A 20,747-nucleotide genomic window follows, 5' to 3' on the forward strand; every position below is an offset into this window, starting at 1 on the left:
GTACTTTTTGGCCATTTGTATATCATCTTTGGAAAAATGTCTATTTGGTTGGGAAGGAGGGAACTAGACCATTTTGATATTAGGAAACTCTTTGTAGATGGTTTCTTGTCACTCTGTTACCTGTAGTTTTTGTCACCCACTTGAATATCTTCTTTCTTACTTAATACCCATATTCTCTTGTTAGCATTGAAATTCCCAACAATTCATGAGATGAAATACATACATCTTTGAGTTGGCATTATTCTGGTGAATGCCTAAGACGTCCACCCTCCGTTTGCTGTGGGAAAAGGGGGAGGTGTTCTATGTGTTATTTCTTTGATGTGTAGCCAATATGAGTCACTTAAATCATGTATATTAAGTATGTTTTGCCTCCAGAAGTGGTCCTCAGAGCCTCCTGGATACAGATAGTTGTGGGACAAAAGGATGTGCTGTTGGATTGTTTACTTTTTATTAATCAGTATAATGATGGTACTACTAAGACCCAGTGTGTACCATACACTTTATATTTTTCTTGTATTATTTTATTTAAATTTCAGATCAGTCCTGTGATTTTATAGACGTAACCCTACATCCCTTTTATTTTCACTATACTTTTGTACACTGAGAAAAGTCTCTTAAAGGGAGTCTAAAGAGAGCAATACATATACTCAGCCTCAATATAATATGTTTTTCTGTTGCATTATCTTTCCTGTTACCATGGAAGGCATGTCTGCATCAGGAACAAGGGATCCTTTGGGCAGTTTTAAAATCATATGGGTAATTTTTAAGGAAGGAGTGCTAACTTTCATTCTCCAAGAGCCCTCAAGGCTACCCAGTTGGATCACATACACGAGATGATGACAAGACACAGAATCGGTCCCAAGTGAGAAGTGGAGCTGGAGTGGGACTCTTAGGGCCACAGGCTGCTGTGTATGTCTGTAGCTGGCGGGCGTGTGTCTGGTGAGTGTCCCCAGGCACTCGTCTCTGCTGACGCACACAGTTGGCTCACAGGCTATTACCCAGCAAAGACCTCAGGGGATAGATGGTGCAGGCAGCCTCGTCAGGGTATAAAGGGTAGGCTTGGGTGTTGGAGCTCTTTCTTAAGTGAGCAGTTTTCCAGAAGGTACCTGGAGAAGGAGCTAAACAAATCCTGAGAAGGCAAGTAAGCATTTCTTCCTTACTTCATTGCTTCGTTTATGTGTTTTGGGACTTCTAAGAAGATTTCTCTTTTTCTAACTTTTCTATGTTATGTGTATTACTTTAGTATTTATTATATAAAATGAAAAGTAATGTTTAAAAGTAAACAGGTTTGCTTTTTACGTGTGTTAATCTGTTTTTTAGTTTCTTACATGATTTTACATTACTTTTTGTAAGAAATCTTTCTTTTAAAATACTTTCTTCTTTTTATAAACCTAGGGACTCCTTTCCATTTGATCAACAATTTAACATTTTGATGCGATTTATTGTGGATCAGACTCAAACTCCTAACCTCAAGGTCAGTAACTTTGTCATTATAGTTCAACCTCTAGAATTCAAATTTGCTTAAACTATACTTTTTCAGACATGACTCATATTTGGCTGTTAGTAAATCTGCTATGAGCACCGTGTGCCCATTTCTCTTGGTGTGGTGCCTAGTGCTGGTTTACTCGGTAAGGACGTGCTTCACTGTATTTCAGACTGCTGAGATGGTTGTACCATATTATATTCCGGCCAGCAGTGTCTGAGAACTCCCAATTATTTCACGTCCTCACCAACATTTGCGTGTTATTACTGTTTCACAGTTAATGTTTAAACTAGAAAATTTTGATGTATTGAAATAGCTATCTTATTAGAATGTTTTTAACATTAACATTATAACACAGGTAAATTAGCTGTTAGATGTTTTGTAATGTAAAAAATGTAAGAACAAGACTGATAGTATTTGAAGGAGGATGTGTTCCTTTGAATCAGATCAGGTACACTGTCCATTCTTTGATCACCAGTTTCTGTCAAGGTTTTGCTGCTACTGCTGCTAAGTCGCTTCAGTCGTGTCCGACTCTATGCGACCCCGTAAATGGCAGCCCACCAGGCTCCTCTGTCCCTGGGATTCTCCAGGCAAGAATACTGGAGTGGGTTGTCATTTCCTTCTCCAATGCATGCATGCCTGCTCCAACTCTGTGCAACCCTATGGACAGCAGCCCTCTAGGCTCCTCTGTCCACAGGATTCTCCAAGCAAGAATACTGGAGAGGGTTGCCATTTCCTTCTCCCATCAAGGTTTTAGGAGAAGCCTACTTCCCTGGTGGCTCAGACAGTAAAGCGTCTGCCTACAATGTGGGAGACCCAGGTTCAATCCCTGGATCGGGAAGATCTCCTGGAGAAGGAAATGACAACCCACTCCAGTATTCTTGCCTGGAAAAATCCCATGGACAGAGGAGCCTGGTAGACTACAGTCCATGGGGTTGCAAAGAGTTGGACATGACTGAGTGACTTCACCTTCACCTTCAATAAATAATAGCCTGTTTCTCCTGAGGTCAAAGCCAAGTGAGATATCAGTGGAGAAGTTAGGGCAGAACATCACCCTGATTGCCTTCAGTGCTGCCTTGCAAGACCTGGCCTAGAGTGGCTAAAAATCAAAACACAGAGTTGTTCGTGCCCACTCTGTCAGTGGCAGAACTGGGGGTCCCTCGGTCCCCCCGAGTGGGCTCTTGCTCAGCAAGTGTCCTGGCGTGTCAGAAGATCAGGGCCTGCTTAAATGCAGGGCCCCCTTCCTGTCCCAGACTTCCGGGTCAGTCATCCATGCTTTTCCCTGCTGCAGGCTCCCTGTGTAGGAACATAAGTCCAGGTCGTGTGTACTTCTCTGAGCACCAATAAGAGTCCTGTTCAAAAATGTGTGAAGTGTACTTACTGTTTGTAATTACTGGTTCTTTCAGGTCAAAGTTGCAATCCTGAAGTACATTGAGTCTCTTGCCAGGCAGATGGACCCAACAGATTTCATAAACTCTAGTGAGACAAGGCTTGCTGTTTCTAGAATTATAACCTGGACAACAGAACCAAAGAGTTCAGATGTGAGAAAGGTATGTCCCAAAGCGCCAGGCACAGCTTTAATCACAGCCTTTTCTTAGGTGTGAATTAGAGGAATTTATGGGAATGTTCAAACCACCTCCATACCTACATGCAAACCTCTCTCTTTCCTTTTCTACGAAACCAAGACTTTGCTCCTACCCCTATCTTCTCTGTCCAGGACCACCTTATTCCAGTCTTTCCGTATCAAAATGAAAATCTGAAATCTTGTGTCATGGGAGACACCCTGATACCAAAATGTTGTATTGTTGCTTTTTTTTTAATCAGCTAAAGATAAATACTTGCTCATGGCACATTGAGAGGCAGGTAATGCAGTTTAAGGGAGCACAGGATGTTAGCATTTCTATTCCTAGGTAGTATTCTGCCTCAGAACTACTATGAAGATGAATTCATACATGTTGAAAGCATGGTCAGTTCCTGACATGTGATAAGCACACAGGAAGTGTGAGTTATCACTGTGCTTATTGCTTCTATTCTCTTCCTGTCCATGTCCTGTTCTTCTGTGTTTGAGTTTCACACATGGCCATCATTCTTTTACTTTATATGTAAACTAACTAGCCCAACTAGCCTTTAAAAATTACTTTTAAGTCAGATTTCTCAGTTCTACTTTTAGACTAAAAGTATTTGATTTTGATTATTTGTGTATAATCATGAACCTTGCATTTTTCTCCCCATAGTATACTTCCTTCATAGCCAACTCTATAGCCAAAATAGTCCTTTGGCCTTGGGATAGAATTAATAATGTGGACCACTTAGGTCAAGGCAGGGTTAAGGATGATTCTAAGCAGTGTTAGCAAGATTGCTTTGCACCTGAACACCTACCTGCTTAGCACCTGCCTCCTAGAGTCCAAGGAGGAGAATCAAAGAATCACCCATAATGTTTCTTTGGGAGAATTACAGCCCATATAATTCTCCAGCCATTATATAGTATTAATTATAAACGAAGTTCTCCAAGGTTAAAGAAACAAGGATGAATTTTATTAATGCACTCATTCAAAATTATTGTTCTGGTATTAAGTAATATTTTAAATTTATGATCCTTTTATAAAATTTTTCAGTATTTATCAAAAGAACATTTCACTGGCAACCTTTAACTATTAAGCCTCTTTGGGATTAGAGGGATACAGTAGGAGGTGGTAAAATGATTTGGTTGATTGGAAAGTCAAAGTATTTCTGTTACGGTTTTCAAAATCATAGATCAACCAATGTATACAAAAACCTTCCTGCATTTAGGCATAGCAAGTAAATGTGTGTGTGTCTATGTGAGTTTGTGTTTCGTAATTGAGTGTTACTCAAGTGTTCCCTCCTGTGGGGCTGAAGGATACTTAATACTTGCGTGTTATCATGATTAGGGCCTGTATGGGAACAGCTGACTGTGGTCATGATGTCTACTTTCTCTGAACATGCCCATTAAAAATTTGAACTAGGATTTATTGTCCTAACTTTTGTAATCAGGACACTAGAGAAATGTTTCAAAGTTATCCAGCCTGGGACATCAAAACACTCAAGTTACTTTAATACTATGCTCAGTCGCTTCAGTTGTGTCCAACTCTTTGCAACCATATGGACTGTAGCACATCAGGCTCCTCTGTCCATGAGATTCTCCAGGCAAAAATACTGGAGTGGGTTGCTGTGCCCTCCTCCAGGGGATCTTCCCAACCCAGGGATTGAACCCACATCTCCTTAAATCTCCTGCATTGGCAGGTGTGTTCTTTACCACTAGTGCCACCTGGGAAGCCCACTTTAAAATACTAGCTTAAGTCAATTATGGTTAGGATGTTTAACGCTGAGATCACATAACTTATTTACTGTTTGATCTTCAACACTTAATTTCAGTTATTTTGGATCATACTGTGCTACTGTGCAAACCCTGTTCTGCACTGGCACTCCACCTCCATGTCTGCCCTTCCATCTTCCCCTCCCCCATTGTGAGGACTGCTAAAACACCTCATCTTCAGGCTGAGCTCAAACCTGGGCTCAAGGACAGTAATCCAGGGCTTCAGAGGAGGTTGAAAAGCTTTTTTTTTTTTTTTTGTCAGTAGTCCTCAGCCCTGGCTGCAATAAAAACCAGTCTCAATTCCTATGCTGTACCCAAAGTCACTTGACTTAATTAGTACAAAGTGGAGTATGGACGTTGTTTTGTGTCTGATTGGAGTTCCTTCCGCACATGGCTGATTTTTAATGCACAGTGTTAATAAGAATTAACACTTATTTAATAAGTATAACACTTTAATAAGCAGCCTGTTATTTTAGACCACTTCCCCTAAGATTGACCCTCAGACCTATAGACTGCTGATGTGGTCTTGACCTGTTGCTGCTGGTTTTCACAAGACCCCAGCTAGGTCCTCATCATCTTTAGGACCAGGCCTGGTCTTGCTGTTCCCTGAACCTCCCCCATCTCCCTACTTATGCCCAACACCTAGAATGATACCTATAGGAACAAAGTAAGCATTTTAAGAAGTATTTTAAATGAATTAATGAATAAATACCTGAAGAGAAATGATCTAATTTCAAATAACATTTCAAAGTCACCATTTTCAAAACCACAGGCTTGGAAGTTCTCCTCTATTGGCTTCTATATTAGTTTCATATTGCATAACCTATTACCACAGACTTAGCTGATTGAAACTACAAAAATTTATAATCTCACAATTCTGTGGGTTAGAAGTCTGGCACATGTTCTCTGGATTCTCTGCTTAGTCTTCCCAGACAGAAATCAAGATATTGCCTGGGTCTTCAGTCTCACTTGAGACGTAGGATTCTCTTCCAACTCCCTGGTTCTTGGCCTAAGTCAGTTCATTACTGGTGAGGGCTATGGTACCTGTTTTTTTGCCCGCTGTCAGCAGGGGGCGGTCACAGCTCATGGAGGCCACCCCCATACCTGGCCTGGCAATTTGCTTCTGCAAAGCCAGCAGAAGACATAATGTCCTAAAATTTCCTAAATTTTATGAAAAACATTAATCTGCACATCTAAGAAGCTCAACCAAATCCAAGTACACTTTAAGAAAAAGAAAAAAAAAAAAGATTCACACCTAGACATAATCAAACTGCTGAAAATGAAACAGAAGCTCATGGGAGCTGCCCAAGGAAGCGGCTCAGCATAGCCCAGATCCTCAGTAAGACAAACAGCTGCTTTCTCATCCAAAACCTTGGAGAACGAAGGCAGCCTGTTGACTTTAATGGTGCTGAAAGCAAAGAAAAGTCAACTAAGAATTCTCTGTTTAACAAAATTATTCTTTAAGAACAAAAGATAAATTACAAAGAAGCCAGCAGGAGATTCTCATGTTAATCTCTGTGACTGCTTGCAGTGGCTCACCTGATTAGGTCCGATCCACCCAGGATAATCTGCACTTTAACCAAAAATCAACTGATTAGGGAGGGACTAATTGTACCGGCAAAATCCCTTCGTCCTTCTAAGGTAATTGTGGGAATGGTGTTCATCACTCACCTTAGGAGAGGGGATTGTGCAGGGCTTACTCACCAGGAGGCTGGAATCTTGGGGTCCACCTTAGTGTTCTGTCACCCAAGGCTTTGGTCTCCTTTTCAGTGGGTTGGCATGAATCTTCCATGGTTAGTTATTTGGTAATTCCTTAGGCACTTTCTTACCTAACGACACATTTGTGTTGGGTTCAGTTTAGCAGATGCATCTTTGCTTTTTAATCATCCAAGATATCTGTGGATTAGATTGTTTGGCTTTAAGTTGTATCCATCTAGCCCTGGCTAGTAAAGTACTGTTAGTTGATTTAAATAGGCTTGTTAAAGCACAATATTCAAATATATGTTCCTTTGCCCCATAGCTGCCTCTCACAAACTGTGCATTAAGGCACTGCAGATTAATCTTTCCTGGAGTTAGAGCTACTTCTATTTAAATGCCCTGTTTTGATGTTCCATCCACTGCATATTTCATACAGGTATAGATGCTATTGTAAGTGATCCAACTGCCTTATCCAAGAACTTGAGATGTGTTGGAAATATTGTCTAAATGAATGTCATGCCTAAATAAGTTAAAATACTTAGAAATTGTGATATGGTCTACATCACTCTATGCTAAGATTAAAATTGTCATTATTATTTTAAAGCTATAGAAAAAGAAAACAGGCACCATTTTTATCTGGATAATTTAATGCTTTTAAAGATATGCTTACTTATCTCTTTTAAGTAGAAGTATGTTTTGACTCACCTGTCATTTACAGAATGTATCAGGTACTAGGAGAACATCTTGGTGATTTAAAAGCACTTTCTGATTATGAACCAAATTCTCCTGTTGGTGTTCTGATTTAATTTCCTAAGAGTAGAGTGAGGTGTTACCTTCTAAATACTAGAAGCACCCTACAGTCTGAAATCAATTTAGTAAACTCTCATTTTGGCTGTATCATCAGACAGTACTAATTTTATACAACCAATACTTGGGAAGTTTGCAGGTGGTGTAACTTGTTCTCCGTATCTCATATTTGGGAAAGTACATTAGAATCAGTTTAAGCTGATACAACTCTGCTTTGCTGACTTAAGCGTTTTTAATATTTTGTTTTCCCTTTTATGTCAGTGTTCTAGGGTGTTTCATATTGGAGAGAGTTGGGTGTATAAATATTTAAGATGTTAAGGAGGGAAGAAGCACAAGCAAAACTGAAGCCCAAGCCTGTCACCAGTGAGGTGTGCTTCCCTGGCCAAGACTGACTTGGACTCGGTGGGAAAACCCCACCCAGACTCTAACTGGCCTGCTGTATTCCTGAAGTAACTGTTTCCATTTTTTAACTCTGAGAGCCCTTATAGCTGTGTTGGCCAAACTATAAAGAGGCACACTAGACCTTTCTTAAGGCGCTGTGTGTGTTGAGGCAGTACAATATATTCACAGAAGAAAGTAGATTCTAGAGTTTGACCTCTATTGACTTCTGCCTCTGCTGCTTTTTAGAGGCTTTTTAGCCTCTGAATTCTTGTTTAAAATCCATAAAATAGGAATAATGGTACTTGCTTTAGTCACTATTGGGAGGACCAATTACAATAGAGCATATAAAATCCTAGATAAATACTGCTTTGTTTTTGTAGTTTAAGCTGTTACTCTTTGAGGGTTGCTTTGGTTTGCTGCTGCTTCACATTTTTTCCAGCATTAGGGAGATTTCTTTTTCCCTGTTAAGTCAAAAGGAATGCAGTAATGACAATAGAATTTTTAATGGTGTGTTTATATTTTCAGGCTCAGAATCCCTGTGTGTTTCCTTATGTGATTCTCTAACACTGAGCACTGGCTTTGTCAAATGAACTAACAGGTTTGGCCCCCAAAGGTTGTTTTGAGAAATGCAGGGAATAATGGCATGACACAGAAAACTAAAAATGAGGAAGATGCTGTTGCCTGGAGGAGGAGAAGTATATAAACAGCTTTCGAAAGTTGGCATTGCTAATTGAAAAAAATGTAAATCTCTGATTATAGATAGGCAGCTGTCCTAATCTAAAAGCTCAGAGTTTTAATACCATTGAATGAGATTTGAATCTTAGCTTAATTGTGACTGCCTTGCTCAAGTCTCACTTTAATCTCTTTGCAAGAGCCCTACTTCCAGGAGGGGTTGTGATTATGAAGGACTTAGGGGATGATTGAGATTTAAAACTGGTAGTTACTGATATTATTCTTAAGAATCCTGTTACTGTTCTATTACTATTTGTCAGTAGGGAACCACGTTAGGCATTACTGACAACTATTCATAGACTTTTAGATTATACAATCTCTCTCTCTCTTTCATATATATATGTATATATATACACACACACATGACTTTAGAAACTAAGCCAAACACTTGGGAGCTTATCAATAACCATGGTTTTAAGTGTGTGCTTCTTGCCTCTGATTAAACCCTGCCCCTCTCCTGTCTGTCCATCCTGCTTTAGCATAGTCGAGTAGGGGAAGATTTACCCATAAGGGTGGCCTCGACCTGCTCTGGGCCTGGAGAAGGAAACTTGGAAGAAAATTGTAAACAGGTAGATTTGAAACTGTATACTAATTTGCAAAAAGACACATCACTGTTTGCATTTAGATTATTAATCTTGATTACACTTGTGAAGACACTGAGAAGATTTGGGAAAAACCTAAAGTTAACATAATAATATGTAAGAAAGAATGTGTGTGTGTGCGTGCATGTGTGCATGTGCCTGTATAAAAGTATTGTGTTTTGGTGTGTTTTATAATTAATTGCCTTCCCAAAGAAATAGCCATATTGCAGACAGACTTCTACCATAGTTTAACACAATAGCAAAGGAGAGATGCTGAATTTAAAATGTTGGAAGGTTTTGAAATACCTTCTCTTTGGTGATTTTTCTAAAGCAGTTTTAATCACACTCTGAAGGGAGCAGTAATAGATGTTTACTTAATTAGAAAACTCCCTTTCCTCTCAAATTTTAAATTTCCCTAGTTAATGCCAACACTGAAGCATTTGTCAAAGTTTTATTGATCTCTTCTCTGGAAGAATCCTTTTCTGCTGTGCGGTACAGGCCGTTGATAACCCTGCAGGTTCTTTTCAGACAACTAGCAGGATTTGGAGACCCTTTTACCTTCACCGTCTAAGTTCTCCTGTGGGGGCCATTTCCTGTTAGGTCACCATGTGATCTTTAAGACACGTGGCCCCAAGAGTTAGTTACGTGTTAGAAAGCATCAGCAGCAGAGTTTCTGGTCTGGCTTTTTAATGGCCCTTCCTCTCATGGGGCAAGGGCTCAAAGATGGAACAGGCACAGCAATGATACCCTCTGGCTTTTGACTCATCATTGATCATGAGGTCTGGCCCAGGCTGTTTAAAATGAATTTCTCCATGAAATTCTCCAGACCAGAATACTGGAGTGGGTACCCTTTCCCTTCTCCAGGGGATCTTCCCAACCCAGGGATCGAACCCAGGTCTCCTGCATTGCAGGCGGATTCTTTTCCAACTGAGCTATCAGGGAAGCTCCAAATTTCTCCAACCCATCCCCATGTTTGGAATTATTCCTGCAGTGAGGAGCATATTGATGATGATGACAAATATAACCCAGTTTTTATCCTTGCCTGAGTGTTCTGGTATTGACTCCTCACTGATACAGAGTTGTAGGTAAAATATTTTAGGGTCGTAACAGTCTCATTTCTTTTAGAACTTTGATGTGAAATCTTTTAAAAATAACATTTAAATGATACTTTCTATCCATTTTTGGAGCATGGATCTCAGAAAAAAGATTTTACTTTGAAAACAGCTTTAAAGCTGTATGAAATCATTTATAATTTATATTTTGGAAAGTGCAAAAATAAATTATATTCATTTTATGTTTATAAAACCATATACCATCTGTCCAGTGAATTATTTTCAGAATTCCTTGTCTTTCTATTTGATTTCTCATGGAAATTCACCTTTAGGTTATTGAGGGAAGGCTCTTCAGTGGGTAGAAGTTGAAGTCTGCTGCTCTTTGTTTTCCCATATGACGGAAGGCACTAATGTCAAGTAGCCTGAATTAGCACAATTTCTAGGCCTGTCACCTTGCAGCCTTCTTTTTCCTAAAAGACTCCACCAGTTTCATAATTTGCTTTGTGAAAAACCCCAAGTAAGTTTTATCTTGTCATTCTGGGGAGAAATTAGGTCTAAAGACAGTGGCCCATTCCATGTAAAAACGTACTATTAAAAAATGTAATGATGCATTTTATAGTTTTCTAATGCCATTTGCAGTAAACAAAATATAAGTGCCTAAACTTTCTTAATTTAATTGGTGATATTGATTTTTCCCTGCCAAAACTCAAGTCTGCTTCTTTGCTTCTCTTTGAAGTGCAGTGTTTTCTGTATGCATTTTTTTCCTAACATCAGTAAGACTTTTTACTTGCATGTTTTTTTTACTTGTACTACTTTTTACTTTGCACAGTTACTACAGTCATGCACAGGTTACTTTGCATGATTTGGGGAATTTGCCTTTATACAAATCATACTAACAGTACATTAAGTTGATGGTGAAATGGAGTTCTTCAGGTAATGGTTTCTTAAAACTGTTTTAATAATGCAGAAATGTTTATTTCAGTTCAATCAATAATAATATTTTTTGTCTGTGTCATATAAGGACACTGGCCCTTCCAATTTAATTTTAATGGAAAGGATATAAAGGACCATGTTTAGAAGTCAAGAGAAAAAGTAAGATGCTTTTGCCCAATGTTGTGCTTAAAGACATTATAAAAGAAAATTTTCAATTGTGTAAAAAATGTTATTCTACTGATTTTTAATTTTTAATTTTGGTTAAGTGCGTATGGGTATTTGGATTTTTTTTTCCTTCTCCAGGCACAAAATAGTAGTTTTGTCTTAACTGGACCTAAAATTAATTTTAACATTATAAAATCATTGAAATTTTTTTTGGAGTTTATTTGCAAAAAATCTCAGCAATCATGTTTTTATGTAATATTCTATATAGTGGAAAAATATTTAGAATAATTGCTTCAATCCTAAATATTACAATCTTTAGAAATATAAATTATTAAAAGATTTTCATAAAGCATTTTCCTTTCTTTAGACTCTTAGAAAATTGTAAGAAACGCCAGTTAGTACTTCCTAAAGTTTTCTTTTGGCATAGTTTTTCCAAGTCAGAACACTTGTGACTGATTCCGCAGGCATTACGCTAATAGCAGACATGTAACCTACTAGGGAAGCCAGGGTTCCACTTGAGTGCTGTTGCTCTAGCCGCTTGCTCGTCCCCACATGGCTGCTAGAAACCTTGAGTCATCCTGCATGTGTTGTCTCTCTAGTCAAGAAAAGTAGAACAGTTTCCAAAAGGCAGAGGAGTAAATCTGGTTTGCTCTGCAAAGACTGTCTCTGTCCTCAATGCACAGATGTAAAAGTAGGAGTTTTTCAGATGTACCTGAACTCTCTTTTTTTCTAGTTTTTCTTACTTACTGGGAAAAGTAGTTTTATAAGACAAAGCAGTGGAGGCTTGTTTAGAAACTTGTTCTTTGCAGGGTATACTGGGAGCCTCATCTGATTCTGACTTACTAGGGTGACCAGTCTTAAGCCTTTTCAGATTTTTTGATTGTTTGACCCTAGTCCTGGAAACAGAGAAGTTGCAGGAGTTTACTGTTAACATCCTGTGGAAAACTAAGGCCAGTGTGTTCAGCGAAACCAGGGCTTATTTTCCATATCAAAATTAGGCTATTTATAATTGATTACCATCAATTATAGTGTTTTCTCTAGGTGCTTTTTGCCTTTTTGTGTGTGTGTGTGTGTGGCACAAATGTTATTATTTACTCATACAAAGCAGTTTTCTTTTAAAAATAATTTTAGAACTTCCCTGGTGGTCCAGTGGTTAGGACTCAGAGCTTTCACTGCCAAGGACCTGGATTCAGTCCCTGGTTGGGGAACTGTTATAAGATCCTGCAAGTCATGTGGCTTGGCCAAAATAAATAAATAAACAATTTTAATGAGCATTTTGACCAAGATAGGCAATTGCACGTAACACAAATTAATCATCTCTTCTGTTTCTAGGCAGCACAAATTGTGCTCATCTCTCTGTTTGAATTGAACACTCCTGAATTTACCATGTTACTTGGTGCCTTGCCAAAAACATTCCAGGATGGTGCCACCAAACTCCTGCATAACCACCTCAAGAATTCCAGTAACACCAGTGTGGTGAGTGCTTTGGTCACAGTTGGTAACCACCACTTACTCCTCATCTAGAACCTGCTCTAATGGAATAGCCAGTTTTCCTGTTCTCTTGCAATAGATCATGGGCAGCCAGAGTGTGGGGGCCATGTCTGATCCTGCTGTATTCCCAGTGAATGAATCTGGTATTTAAACATGGCCTTTCTGTCAAGTCAGGTTGTTTAGTTAAATGTCTATGAAGTCATTGAGGCAGTTATTGAGGAACTTAATTTTTTTCACTCTGTAAAGATGCAAATGCTGAATTGTGTCTGTTACTCTAGCACAGCTGACAGCAGTCACTCAGCTTCGGGATTGCCTATAGGACAGTTACCGATTTTCAGTTCATATGCACTTAAAAAATGAACTTATGATTCTGCAAAAAAATCACCTTGATTATGCAAAATCTGTCCATTTATTTACATGTGGGTTCCAAGGCCAGGGGCAAAGTGGAACTGTGTTCTATATTTATCTCTTGAGTGATGGAGCTCTTCTGCCTTCACTCAGGGCTCTCCAAGCAACACCATTGGCCGGACTCCCTCCAGACACCCCAGCAGCCGGACCAGCCCCCTGACCTCACCCACCAACTGCTCCCATGGTGGCCTATCTCCAAGGTAAAGCCATTTCAACAGTGAAGACACTAAAGCACCCCCATGTCTCTTCTAGCTAATTTTCAGATTATAGACTGAGCTTAATACCAAAAAGTGTATGGGTACCAGGAGCCCACAGGTCCTAGTCTTCACCCGTATCTTAACTGTGTAATTGATTTTGGGCAAAGCAGTTAACTTCTGTGGCAAAATGAGCAGTTTCTGCTGAATGGTCTCTGAGAGTTCTTCTAGCTCTAAACACTTTCTAGTACCTTAAAAATTTTAAAACCAAAAGTTATATTTAGTCCTATTTAACATAGAAGCTCTTTAGCTGTTGTGTGAGCAATAGCAGCACCTTAAGGTATTTGACCATCTAAGTAAAATCCTTTATAATTGTCCAGAGTCTGGGGTAGTTTCCAGCCAAGTGGCCCTTCCAAGCATGGTTGCTTTCATCCTAGGCTCATGGTTGAAGTAGAATGCTGCTCTGAGGAGGGATTAAGAGCCTGGGAACTAAAAATGGATCAACATTTTCAGACTCCTGTTGGGGCCATGTGAACATCGGCCTTACAGAGTCTGAGGCAGTGACTTGAGAAGATACTTTGCCTCAAGTTCTTTAGATAACATTTGCATCTGACCAGAGCCTTTAGAAGTCTCTCTGTGATGGTTTTCGTGACCACCTGGACTGTGTTGAAGTTTCTCATGGTCTCATTCATGGTGGCCCTGTAGGCTGCAGTTTTTAGGAAAGAGCCAGTACCTGGTCGTGGAAGGGTCACACATGTGTGTTTGTTTCATGACATTAGGACTTTGGGTTGCTGATGCCAGGATCTTAAAATTAGAGGAAAATCTTACAAGTATACCATCCCCCTTTAAGAGTTACCTCTTTAGTTGGAAGATAACAATATGGAAGTACCTTTAAATTTAGATTTTTTTGATGCTCGAGAGTCTTCCAAACTCTGCTGTCCTTACTGCTGAAGTTCTGTTCAGTTTCTCAAGTTATCATATAAATATTTTAGAAAATGTCAGATTTGTATTTTTCTCTTAGAGAAGCGAAATATTTTGTATACTTATAGTATCTCAGTGTTTATATTGCCTGAGGTCCCCCTGGCACTGTATTTAGGTAGACCGAAGTAACATTGTGTTTCCAAATTTGGTCTGTGTGGTCATGATTTCAGCAGGCTAATCTAATTAAACAGTTGGGACCAGAAAGTAATGAAAACATGTCTTACTTTTCCCAAGTATGACTGAGACTCAGCCAACTTTTTATCTGTATCTAAATAAATGGTTTGTCTTAAATGACCCCAGAGTTGGCAGTAAAATCATAGAATTCTCTTCCTTCGTAGGAGAAAATTTGTGGAAAACTTGTATTCTCTATAAATTGTTGCTTTTGTTTAGAAGTGATACTTCTGAAACATTGACAAATCTGTTCTTCCATAATACTCAGTTCATACTTACTTTTTAGTTATTTCACTAATAAGGTTGCACATTCTTTATGTAATAAAGGATAAATTTCAGATTAAATATTTTGTTATTATATGTGCTGATAGTTTAAGTGAAAGATTGGGGGTGGGGGAGCTGCTAGTATAAGCCATGAGAGCTAAGAATTGGCTAGGTATTTTTAAATTTCATGGATCTCCAAATTATTTTAAAACTCTAATTTATTTTTCCAGGTCACCATTCATTCTTAACTAGCCTGATCTAAATTTTTACTCTTAGGGTTACCAGGTGAGTGTAAGAAATAAGAAGTTTTTTTTTTTCAGTATTAAAAAGTCCAAGTGAGGCTGAAATATTTTCTTACCAACAAATTGTTCTGTAAGAAATTACTTAGTTATGTAGTTTCTGTCTTTCTTTTTAAACAGAATATGCCCCAGTCAGTGTGTAACTAGCCAGAATGACCTAAGCCAACTTGAACTCATTGGGAAAAATCATTTTTCTCACAGCTAAAACTGTCCAGAAGTAGAAAAAGCTGCCTCATGTCATCATATCATAGGAAATATTCAAATAGGATGCATACTTTCTACCAGGAAATTTATGAAAGAAATGAACTCTTGCATTAATTAGGACAATGTATTAGGTCACCACATTGTAAGTAGGCGATGGACAAATTCCTCTAGATATAAATCTGGTTATTTTTTTGAGTAGTGCTCTTGAAACATGTATTTTTCTATTCTGCTGTTCTTTTGAATTATCTTGACCATTTGATGTTAGTTTTTTGTTCTTAAACAGAAGAGTTCTTGCCAATTCTTCATTTTAAGTCAATTTCGAGTATCAAAATGAAGCTTTTTTAAGCCCCAAAATTCTACCCTCAGATTATGATGCTAATAAGAAGATAGTCTAACATGATGACACGTTTGTTTTTTTTTTTTTTAATTGCTAGTGAGAAAGTCATTTTTATCAACCTGGTAGATAACATTAGAGAAGTCACAGCTAACAGGTCAACCTTCTGTGGAAATTCCATCCGTCAGTTATCCTTTTCTGTGAGAAGGAAGAATTATTGTTTATTCCCAGTGAGCAGACAGACACTGCTGGGTCTTTGGAGAGAAGACTTATGGTCTGAAGTGTTCCATAAATTAAATATATGTTTACATTTTAGCTCCATTTAGTGGGATTGATGTTAAATGAAAAACAGAGTTGCTAGGGGCTTCAGCAATTACGTGAAGTCTGTTCCCTTTAAGATAGAAAAAGCACGTGGCTGTCCTTATTTGAGTCTGCTGTGCGCTCTCAGTGACCATGCCTTAGGATGCTAAGTAGGTAACATCTGGTAACCAGCAATAAGAGATAATTTCAGGCAGATTTTACACTCAGTCCATCAGATGATGAGGAGTGTGCACCGACTCAAAGTGGGGATCAGCCTGGAGACCCCCTCCCATGTTGAGGTGCTGGGGCATCTGCTTGATACAACCCTATGGGCAGAACTCCAGCTTGAGGGGGTCGTCTATGTCTCTTGTGTCCCTGACTCAGCGTGTGGCCTGGGGGATGCCTTTAGGGCCCTTCTGTGCTGCAGTGGCCGCTCCCTCCACACCTTGGTTTCCTTATGACGTGGGGCCACCACTGTCCTCAGCTGGAGACGAGCCTTGGACCACTGCTCCTGAACTGTGATAAGTGCCAGGGCGGGTGTGCTGCTCTGAAAATGCTGCCCTAGTCCTCTGGCCCCACCCCGTGGCCTCCTATCACACCTACAGGCAGTTCGGTTCACACCTTTCCCATCTTCCTGGGTCTGTTGAATTGCAGCAGATGCTAGAACTCAGGCAGGGCCTCTGCATGCCCAGGTCACTTGCTGAGTGAGGAGTACCTGTGCTCAGATGCACTTTAAACTTCTTATCAGGTCACACGAGCAGGGGACTTAGGTTTTCTGTCCCTCCTGCCTGAGCCAGCCAGTGGGTTGTGCTCCCCCGTTCTCTCGCGGTGCTGTTCTCTTAGGGGGAAGTTACTCGTGGCACCTCTGGACCCCATCTGAGGGTCCCAGTGGGGAAGCATGGTGTTCCCTGCCTGAGTGTTCTGGTGGGTGGTACAGTCTCTGAGACTCTGCTGCGGTTCCCTTGGTCCTGTTTGATTCAGGCCCATAGTTCTTCTTTGGGTTCCTTCTAAAATAATTGATTGCATTATCTGAAAGTAAACATCTGTGGTTTTTTTGCATGTAAGCATTTAGAAGTTCCTTTACACACACACACACACTCCTATATACTTGGAATCTCATGTGATTTAAAAATGTAAATACAGAACTGAGTGAAGAAGGAATGAGAAGTCTTGATGGAGGACCAAATTGTAAAATAAAGTTGGTCCTTTTCTTCTGAATGGTGAAGTGTAAATTTGGGTAGAACCTTGTCCCAAAGGGATGAGACTGTAGGACATGTAGAGTATAGTGCCTCCCTGCCCCCTTTGCCTGTTCTGTGTCTCTTTCTGACTCTCCTCTTCTGATCACTGCAGTCGGTTATGGGGTTGCAATGCCGATGGGCTGTCGAGGCACCCACCTCCCTTTCCTCAGCCTAACTCCATCCCCACCGCTCCCTCCCACAAGACTCTCAGGCGCTCTTACTCTCCCAGGTAACAAGCCACCTGTCCCACTTGTCTGAGGTGTCACAATATTATTGCACTTCCAAGGTCGTCTCAGGTCTCTGGGGAAGCCTCTCCGCCGCCTCCGGCCGAGACCAGCAGGGTAGAGCCTTGGTGAGAAGTGTGAGCAGGTGCGTGACCTCGGTCAGACCTCATGAGGATGGCTTCTACTTTGCCCCTAGGGCAAGGAACTGTTGCATCACCTGACCACATTCATCAGCATCTTCACTTGCAAGCCCTCAGCCCAGGGCAGTGCTCAGCCTCCTAAAGGTGCCTGCACCACCCAGCGGTGCACTGTGTCCCCAGCCGGCTGCATGGGCCTGCTCCTTCCCACATTGCACTTGTGGCCTCGGTCCTGCTCTCAGTGGTGTGGGATGTCTTTCCTGCTGTCCTGCATGTGGTAATAGTCTGAAGACTGAGATCCAGAAAAGCAGCCCCAAGAAGTCGCTCCCTATTATAGCTCATTAAAGGGGCTGCTCCAAGCAGGAGAGCTGTGGGGTCCCCACAGGCTGCCAGTGGAATGCGACAGATCAGATGGGGAATCCATGGTATGAAGGGAGGGTCCATGTATTTCTGTAGTTACCTGTTTGAGGGTCTCTAGGTGCTTTTTGTAAAGGTCGAAAGATCAGAGAATCCCTTCCCTGTTGGCTCCTGATACATGAGCAGAGTACAGGGCAGCCTGCTCCCTCTGTGCTATGTGAGATGAGTCTTGCCTCTGTGACAGGACAGGGTTAAGACAAAACAGAGAAGAAATGTGTTATTTTCGAATGCCTTGGAGATTTCACAGAAGATTTACATTCTTACCTTTGTATGCTCAGCATAGTGAACAAGTAAACAAGTCAGCTAAATATTTTAACAGCATTTTCCTTTTGAAACTCTCGCAGCTCTGAAAGTAACCCCTCAAGTGTGCAGGTGCCCCTGTGATGACATATAGATGCACAGGGACGGGCAGGGGCATGTGGACAGTGAGGCAGTGAGGCAGCCGTCCTCAGTGCAAATAAAGCACGTCACTGCCGTTTGTTAAAGGTTGGTCATGCCTCGAAGTGTAAGACCAGTTTATTGACTGTCTCCCAGTATACTGACCTGTGTGCCTTACTGGGCACCAAGCTTCACCCCCAGGCAATCAATCTTCCCATCTAGCCATGAAGACCGCCCTCCAGAGGACATCTGTTCCTGAATCACTTTTCACACTTGGGTACACAAACAAGTACCCAGTGCTTTAGCTAATGCTTCATAAATGGCTATAACTTCTGTTAATGTTGGAGGGAGAGAGAGTGGACCAGAGACACTGACACTTAGAAAACCTGTCTGTTACATCAAACTAAGAAAGAGGAAGTCTGTCTCTTTGCCAAAACCCTATTGATGTCATGAACAGAAACAGTTATCCTTATTCCATACCTGGTATCTCTTTCCTACACATGACAAAGAAGAACGTCTCAGAAGGCACACTTCTGTCCCAGCTTCTCTTTTCTTGGCGACCCAATTTCATGTGCCCCGCCCCCACCTACGCTCTGCATCCTTCTCAGCAGGGTGAGTCCAGAACTTTATTCTGCCTGGTATCTAGTGCCCTGGCCAGACGTCGGATCTGTGAATACTGACTGATTGAGCAACTTTTCCTAATCTAAAGAACCCTATGAAAATCTTTCTGGAGTCTAATCACAGTGTTTATAGATGACTAAGACCTGGCCTTTGACCTAAGGGATTATACCTCCAAGCTAAAACAAGACAGAATGTGGGGGCAGGTGACAGACTGGGGGTTACTGCCCCAGTGTTTTCTAAGTAAAGCTGCTGCATCCCTCTTGCTGTCCCCTTACATGTACTACTTGTTGGGGTCATACCACCTGTGATTCCCTGATGACAGCATCCACAGAGGGTTCCTTCTTCCCCACGCAGTAAGGGCTCGTGGGTATTGACTTGAAGAAACACAATTGCCAGGACATGAAATGGCAAGGAAAGCAGCCTTATATGTTTCCCTTTAGAGGAAAATAATCCTGTCTCTCACCTGGAGCTCACAGTTTCCACTTCATACCAAGGAGATACTTCAAAACTCAAGCTAGTGAGTCTAAAAGAAGTGTCACCGCAGATTGTACTTGGCTGTGCACAGGTTCTCCAAAATTGGAAGTCCGAGTTGGTTTATTAATTGAAAGTAAGAATGAGGACCATTAACTGGCAGAATCCTTTATTTTCATATTTTAAAAAAAGAGGCTACTATCATGCTAAAGTTATATGACTCAAATGAATTATTTTTAAGGAAGTTCAGGTTAAAAATAATGGGGTGAACTACGTGAAAGCCAGCATCTTCTGAAGCGACATGGAGAATAATATTGTGACATCCCTTAAAAGCTGAACGTTCCCCAGACTTCCTCCTGTCCATCCCTGCATTCTTCCCATGTTTGTTCCTTTTGCATGGGCTGTGTTATTTTTTTTGATTGTTGTTGTTAAAAGTATTTTAAGGCATCTTTTGACATCTTATATACATATTTTTTTGTTTAAGTCATATTCAGTCTTTATTTATAAAACATAGTGTACTGGCCAGATGTATAAATGCCTTTGCTCACACATAAGCTAGTGTTGTGGTGTTTTAGAAGGAGGGGTGGTTGGTGTCAGGGAGCCCCTGTGCTCTACAGTCGTACTCCCTTCACATTAAAGCAATATTGCCTTAGATAACCTTATGAACTTAGAAGGGGTTGAAATCTTGAATTCTGTTCAAGTTTTTGATTCCACCTCCTGTCAATGTGTACATGGAGTCTTAACTATAAATGTGTTGAAGTTCACGTTTCTTTTTGTTTGATGCCAGAGCCAGTCTTTGAGTTGGCATGTGTTTTTGTGAACTCTCCAAGTACAGTTAGGGTGTTTTCTTTCATTCATCAGAAAAGAAGGATGCCTGCTGCCTGGGCCAGAAGGTTGCAAAGACAGTAAATTCATCTCAGAGAGTGAATTCAGATCTTGTGCTCTCGCAGGACCCATCCAGTCTTAGAAACCACTCAGGTCATTACAACTTCCAGCCAGTAGAGGTCTGGCTAATTCAAGTGAGAACTGTTCAAGTATTGTTCATCTGCCCAAACCTTAGACAACAGCAACAACAAAAAAGTGTGTGTATTGAGGGGAAGGTTGGTAAACATGGTTTGTGTTTAAGTTACAGGAAACTTTCTTCCTAACAGAATGTACAAGTCTGGGTGTATTGCTCTTGGGGGAGGAGTGGTTCCCACCAGTGGATGACTGGTTTCAGTTATTTCTCTTCTGAAGAACAGAGAGATTGCTGTTCTTTAGTCCTTAATAATGAATGCCATTGAATGTTTATTTATATACAGCCAAGGATTCTCTTTGGACTTCCCTTGTGGCTCAGCTGGTAAAGAATCCACCTGCAATGCGGGAGACCTGGGTTCAATCCCTGGGTTGGGAAGGATCCCCTGGAGAAGGGAAAGACTACCCACTCCATTATTTTGGCCTGGAGAATTC

General features: G+C 40.6%; 1 protein-coding gene across 4 annotated transcripts in view; it reads left to right on the plus strand.

Annotated features, from left to right (window-relative positions):
- The window catches only part of CLASP1 (cytoplasmic linker associated protein 1), a 276,819-nt gene that overhangs the window by 221,840 nt on the left and 34,232 nt on the right, over positions 1-20,747 (plus strand). For all 4 annotated transcript variants that reach the window (XM_070389116.1, XM_070389124.1, XM_070389129.1 and 1 more), the window contains 4 exons: positions 1,396-1,474; positions 2,890-3,033; positions 12,499-12,642; positions 13,159-13,265. In XM_070389116.1, the coding sequence (XP_070245217.1) occupies positions 1,396-1,474; positions 2,890-3,033; positions 12,499-12,642; positions 13,159-13,265 (474 nt within the window). The remainder of the gene's footprint in view (positions 1-1,395; positions 1,475-2,889; positions 3,034-12,498; positions 12,643-13,158; positions 13,266-20,747) is intronic.

Source organism: Bos mutus, chromosome 2, assembly GCF_027580195.1.
Source record: "Bos mutus isolate GX-2022 chromosome 2, NWIPB_WYAK_1.1, whole genome shotgun sequence".
Taxonomy (NCBI): domain Eukaryota; kingdom Metazoa; phylum Chordata; class Mammalia; order Artiodactyla; family Bovidae; genus Bos; species Bos mutus.